This window comes from Triticum urartu, chromosome 2A (assembly GCF_056163025.1).
Source record: "Triticum urartu cultivar PI428250 chromosome 2A, HENAU_Tu73, whole genome shotgun sequence".
Taxonomy (NCBI): domain Eukaryota; kingdom Viridiplantae; phylum Streptophyta; class Magnoliopsida; order Poales; family Poaceae; genus Triticum; species Triticum urartu.
In genome coordinates, this window is record NC_141874.1 from 544,625,471 (window position 1) to 544,632,053 (window position 6,583).

At 51.3% G+C, this 6,583-nt stretch overlaps 2 protein-coding genes across 2 annotated transcripts; one reads left to right on the forward strand and one right to left on the reverse strand.

The window, feature by feature from the left end:
* Positions 1–605: 605 nt before the first annotated feature.
* Positions 606–1,732, forward strand: LOC125538598 (non-specific lipid transfer protein GPI-anchored 10-like). The gene is made up of 2 exons (XM_048701859.2): positions 606–1,205; positions 1,319–1,732. The coding sequence occupies exons 1-2, from the start codon at positions 848–850 to the stop codon at positions 1,549–1,551; spliced, it is 591 nt and encodes a 196-aa protein (XP_048557816.1). The 5' UTR covers positions 606–847; the 3' UTR covers positions 1,552–1,732.
* A 106-nt stretch (positions 1,733–1,838) lies between these two features.
* LOC125538597 (uncharacterized) lies at positions 1,839–3,481 on the reverse strand. The gene is made up of 5 exons (XM_048701858.2): positions 3,038–3,481; positions 2,782–2,875; positions 2,651–2,688; positions 2,414–2,549; positions 1,839–2,342 (listed from the first exon to the last, which is right to left on the reverse strand). The coding sequence occupies exons 1-5, from the start codon at positions 3,464–3,466 to the stop codon at positions 1,930–1,932; spliced, it is 1,110 nt and encodes a 369-aa protein (XP_048557815.2). The 5' UTR covers positions 3,467–3,481; the 3' UTR covers positions 1,839–1,929.
* Between the last annotated feature and the right edge of the window lie 3,102 nt (positions 3,482–6,583).

A 6,583-nucleotide genomic window follows, 5' to 3' on the forward strand; every position in this document is an offset into this window, starting at 1 on the left:
ATGGAATCGGAGGCCCATGACACTCCCAGAAGGGAAAATGAGAAAATGTCACTTCCTTTATTTCATGCCCATGAAAACCCAAAGCCCATTTTCTTTTTGTAGCTAACGTATTAAAGTCCACCGGCTCACTCTCTCGAAGGTGCTCATAGGGGGAGGGTGTGCGTGTGTGCGTTTATAGGGTTGCGTGTATGCACGTATGTATGAGCGTTTCGTCTGTACTGTGTAAAAAAAACCCGTATTAAAGTCCAAATTCGGATACTTTTGATTTGCTGCTAATTATTCCGCACTTCAAAATTTCAACCAAATTTAGCTTCAGTCTATCGGTATTTACTGATGCCAAAATTGTGATGAGGATATGGTTCCTTTGCTCCTTGGTTGCACATAGTAGAAAATAAATGGAATTGCAGTGTTCCATCTAAAAGGAAACTTCCTGCAGGCCATCTAGCCACCTTATTTTAGCAACACCAAAATTTGGCTTTAATTTCTCATGTGCTTATTGTGGTTAGGACTTAGGACATTCTGGTCAGCAGTCTCAAGTGGCCGGTAAGAGTCAATCCCACTTCACATGAAACCCCTACCTACAACAAGGCAGTACAAGCACCATTCCCATGCGATCCCAGACCCCCAACGCAATCCCAACGCTCCGACTCACACAAAACTCCCCATCCCCACGCGGCTCTTCACGCATACTGTCTAGTGTCTAGCAACGTTCAACTTCACGGAGACCACGTCCGGAAGCACGCCATTGCCATGCATCCCCGTTCCTCAGACGCTATAAATCCACACCTCCACCGTGGCCAATCACTCGATCAGATTCTTCACAGGCAGACTTGCAGAGAGCAATACGATGGCAGCAATGGCGGCTTCGGCTACTGCATTCTGCGTCGCGCTGCTGCTGGTTTCCCTCCAGGGCGCCCACCCGGCGCCTGAACCACAGACCACGGGCCCGTCGTCGTCCAGCTGCACCACCGAGCTCCTACGCCTCCTCCCCTGCCTCTCCTTCCTCGACGGCGGCGCCGCCGCGCCGCCCGACACCTGCTGCGCCAACCTGGGGAGCATGGTGCACGACGAGCCGCTGTGCCTCTGCCAGGCGCTCAGCCAGTCCGGCTCCGGCAGGTCCCCTGTCGCCGTCAACATGTCCCGCGCCGTGCTGCTGCCTTCCCTCTGCCGGCTCGATCTCCCCGCCGCCGCCGGCGCCTGCCAAGGTATAACTTAGAGCTGGAATTCTCCATTCGATCTCTTTGTGCAAAATGGTTTTCTTCAGCCAGGGACTCGCTACATACTGAAATGTCTCTTTGAATCAATAACTGTCTTGAAGGGCTCCTTCCAGCGGGACAAGAACCGTCACCGCCGGTGAGCGTGCCAAGCACGAGTGTGAACTCCACTGCTCCATCGATGCCGACGCCGATGACACCGATGCCACCACTGACTACAGCCGCACCGAGGACGACCAGCCAGAATCCGGGATACAGCAGCGGGTCCAAGCTCATAGCTGATGCCATTTCTGCCGCACTTGGTTTCATGGCGCTGGCGACAGTTCTAGCGTTCTGAAATGATCATCTAGACTTTCTGCAAATTAGAGTTTTCCTAGAGAATTTAGTTATTGCCTGATGTTTTTCTTAGCGCCTGTAACAGCAAGAGGATTTAGTTGTTGAAGGAGTGATTTGTTCATCCGGATGTTCTCCTGAATAAATAATTTTCACTTCAATTCTTTATCGATGTCTTCTCCGTTCCATTTGTGCACTGGGTTCTCGTTTCAGCCAAGCACTATCTTGATAAATAATCCAGGGCTTGTTTCAAAAAAATAATATCTAGGGAGTAATTGTAGAGTACCACAATGTGCAAAATTCTTTCAAATTTATAAGTCAGTTAGAACATAATCCATATGATAGGGAACAAAAGCTACAGGAAAACAGCGCAATATAACAGCTAATCTTTTTTCTCTTCTAAGCACAAGAGGTAGGCAACAATACCAAGAACTGGGATAAACCTTGCTACATTCACAAACGCTGTAGCTTCTGGTTTCACGTTCTGAAGATTGCCTCCAATCAGCCATGGCTGGAATATCGAGTATAGAAATATGTCCCACAGAAATGCATAAGCAAATCGCTCGGTCAAGAAATAATCCTGCGCATATTGCCACCGGTCCAAGACGCCTCCAAAATCAGCATCTGCACGGCCAAAGAAAGCCCAAGCAACGGATAGAATGCAGACCAGGCCACCAGTTATGCCTACACCTGATGCACCTCTCACTATGACTGAACTCAGTTTTGTTGTCTGCGGTGGAGGCTGGTTCTTGTCGACCTCGTTGAGCCGGATTGCCATGTAAGGAATCAAGAAAGCTACAAACAAAAATAGGTATAAGATAACCTGAACTGTTCAGCTGGTTCATTTTGGGTCAAGGAGATCATACTATTTGTAAGGAACATCTGACAGCCCCACAAGATGTCGAGCGATCCCTTGTACCGGTCCCTCCTAGCATCCGTGAAGAGGAGCGGCGCAAATAGCAGCGTCCAGGCAATTACAAAATTGAACAATCCTTCGTCCACCTAAGCAACCACGGAGCAATTAACACAGACACACTGTACCCATAACCATAGGCCACCACAACGATGGTAATGTCACGAGAAAATATGTGTTAGTTTCTTACTGGGTGCATCACAGGGGATTCGAGCAGGTGCACTCCAGCTACACTGCCAAGCAAACTCACCAAGAATCATGGCCGTAATGATGTGACTTTCAAATTGATGTACTCCTGAAAATTCTAGAATTTGGGCGTACCGGAGTTGATCAAGGGCAGGATGAAGAAGAAGTTGAGCGACAGGCCGACGAGGTCAGTGATCGTGGCTTGCGAGATAGCCCACAACGGGTCACCCTGCAACACGATGCTAATTAATCGATGATTGGTGCACTTCCTTTTCATCTTTTGAATGGAATGATTGGTAACCACAGAGCACTGACGATAACATTTTGGGTCAAGGAGCATCAGAGCTAGCGGCATGCAAAGGAAGGAAACATTTGTGTTTTCCGTACGGACCGGAGCGTACGGGAGGAGGAAGAGCCAGAGTATGTAGGCGGCCTCGGCGGCCCATAGCGCCGCCTGAAGCAGCACGCGCGTGCCCTCCCCGTCACTCGAAGATGCCTCGCCTCCGGCGCCGCCGCGCTTGGCCGCGCACGGCGGTGGTGCCCGGGCCCCTGCTCGCCGCAGCGAGGGGGCGATGCACGGGGGCGACGAGCAGGGCGAGACCATCGGCCGCGCCGCCACGCGATAGGGGAGAGCACGAGGGGCGAGGAGCGTCGCGCGGTAGGAGGAGACGGCACTGCAGAGGAGTGGAGAGAGAGGTGGCGCCGCCATGGCCGCGGGCCGGTCGGCAAAGTGCGGGATCGGGCGCGGCGGGGATAAGCGCTTTTGGAGGGGCGCGTCGCGGTGGCGCACGATTGTCTGAGTTCGTGTATACGTGGCCATTCTGGGCACGCCACACTTCAACAGCATCATACAAAATTCGATTGGTGATAGTATGATTTTGTAGATGATTTGGGGGAAAAGACATTTATGGTTGCAATAACCTCAACAGTCAATTTCCGCACGAGTCGAAACAAATGTTCTGCGATTGCGCTTGTTCTTTTTTTTCTTCTTCGAAAAAACCTCTGAGATCTATTGGCAACACCAGCAGTACAAACAATCCCAACAAAGAAGAAAATTACAATGAAGTTCAAAAGGGTTCAACTGCCACTATCTTCCAGAACTTGCCGGTGGCGCGCCACTGCTCTACTGCCGCTACTCCACTGCTTGTTCTCGATCTGGATACATAAAGGAGGTGTTTGGATTAGAAAGTGGTAATGTAAATGATAAGGAAATTAGATCACGCTGGTAACGGAAACATATTGGAAAAATCTCTGTTCTGTTTGGTTGATGCCTATAAAGAAATCAAAATTGCGGTGTCTGCTTCGGGGTCATCGCTACTAGTGGCTGCAATGGAAGAAGAGCATACAAGGGACGGGTGAGGGAGTCCTGGACTAAGGGGTCCTCGGGCGTCCGGCCTGTTGGACATGGGCCGGACTGATGGGCTACGAAGATACAAGACCGAAGACTCTCACCCGTATCCGGATGGGACTCTCCTTGGCGTGGATGGCAAGCTTGGCGTTAAGATATGAAAATTTCTTTCTCCGTAACCGACTTTGTATAACCCAAGTCCCCTCCGGTGTTTATATAAACCGGAGGGCTTAGTCCGTAGAGACAATCATAATCAAATAGGCTAGACTTCTAGGGTTTTAGCCATTACGATCTCGTGGTAGATCAACTCTTGTAACCCCCATACCCATCAATATTAATCTAGCAGGACGTAGGGTTTTACCTCCATCGAGAGGGTCCGGACCTGGGTAAACATTGTGTTCCCTGTCTCATGTTACCATCAACCTCAGACGCACAGTTCGGGACCCCCTACCCGAGATCCGCCGGTTTTGACACCGACATTGGTGCTTTCATTGAGAGTTTCGCTATGCCGTCGTCAGGAGGTTCGATGGCCCCGTCAATCGTCTACAACAATGTTGTCACCTTCCTCCCGAACAGATCTTCGTATTCGGCGGCTTCGCACTGCGGGCCAACTCGTGTGGCCATCTACAGCAGATCGATAGCTACGCCCCTGGCTGCCAGGTCAGATTTGGAAGCTTGAACTACGTCGCGGATATCCGCGAAGACTTGATCTTCGACGGATTCGAGACCACGGCAGCCGCTCCCTGTCGCCACGATAAACATGACTTAAATCTGTCATCGAACCATGCCCAGGGGATAGCGCCTGTAACTGCTCTGGCCCTAGATCCGGAGTAGATTGCGCCATCCGAGGACGGGAGGCTCAACCCCGCCACGGAAACCGCAGACTCAGCGGCGTTAGAGCCGCACACCGACCCAACTTCGAGTGGCATCCGTGTCACCGGAACCTCGGACCCGTTTCCGGCTACAAGTTCCGAACCATGTGCGTCCGCGCACGACGAGCTTGATCGGGCATCAATCGTCGAATTCAGCTCTGCGGACATCTTTCAGCACTCGCCTTTAGGCGACGTGCTAAACTCATTAAAAACACTCTCCTTAGCGGGGGACTCTCACCCGAATTATATCCAGTTTGAGCTGGAGGCTGACGACGGAGAATTTTGCTTCCCACCCCCACCCACTTAATAGCCACTGTCGAAGACTTAACCGACATGCTCGATTACGGCTCCAAAGACATCGACGGTATGGACGACGATGCTGGAGAGGAGCAGGCCGAAAACCCACCGTTTACCGGACGATGGACGTCCACCTCCTCATACGATGTATACATGGTACATGCACCAAAAGAGAATAGTGGCGATGACAAGGAAGATCCAGTTGAGGATAAACCTCCTGAGATACAACCAAAACACCGTCGTCAGCGGCGCCGATCTAAATCACGCCGCAGCAAAGATAGCAACACCGGCACAGGAGAAGATAACACTCCGGATGGTGCCAAAGACAATGAAGACCTCGTTGAGGCAACTTCCGAACAAGATGAACGGAAAGATGGCGAGTCGGCCTGATGAACAGGCCGCGCACGAAGACTCGGAGGACAGCAATTATCCTTCACTCTCCGAGGATGAGGTGAGCCTCAGCAACGAGGATTTTATCGTGCCTGAGGAACCTCTCGAGCAGGAGCGCTTCAAACGCCGGCTAATAGCCACTGCAAGGAGCCTGAAAAAGAAGCAGCAACAGCTTCAAGCTGATCAAGATCTGCTCAATGATAGATGGACTAACGTCCTGGAAGCCGAGGAGTACGGCCTCAAGCGACCACTCAAAAGTTACCCGAAGCGCAAATTACTACCTCAATTTGATGATGAGGTGCTGGAGCCCATGCCATCAGCGCACAATGTCGCTGACCGACCACCACGTGGTCAGGACAAAGCGGCAACCCAAGCCGAATACCAGCCCGTACCACCTCGCCGTAAAGGCAGAGACAAAACTGCTCAGGGATACACATATGATCTCCGGCAGGGCCTGAAGAATAAAGCATGTCCGGCCAGATCGATCTATGGATCACGAGGACGTGCCCCGACGCGCGACAACGGCTATTGAGCCGAACATGGCAAGCACAGTTACGTCCGAGCTGAAAATCGCAGACGGACTCCATCCGAAATATGTCGCGACCTGGCCTGATATAGAGGCGCCGCACACCCCCTCTGCTTCACTGATGAAGTAATGGAACATGAATTCCCAGAAGGGTTCAAACCCGTGAATATCGAATCATATGATGGAACCACAGATCCTGCAGTATGGATTGAAGACTTTATCCTCCATATTCACATGGCGCGCGACGATGATCTTCATGCCATCAAATACCTCCCCTTAAAACTCAAGGGGCCAGCCCAACACTGGCTGAACAGCCTGCCTGAAAACTCCATTGGTAGCTAGGAGGACTTGGAAGAAGCCTTCCTTGACAACTTCCAAGGAACATATGTTTGACCTTCGGATGCCGACGACTTAAGTCACCTAATCCAACAGCCCGAAGAGTCAGCCAAGAAATTCTGGACTAGATTCTTAACCAAAAAGAAGCAGATCGTCGACTGTCCGGAT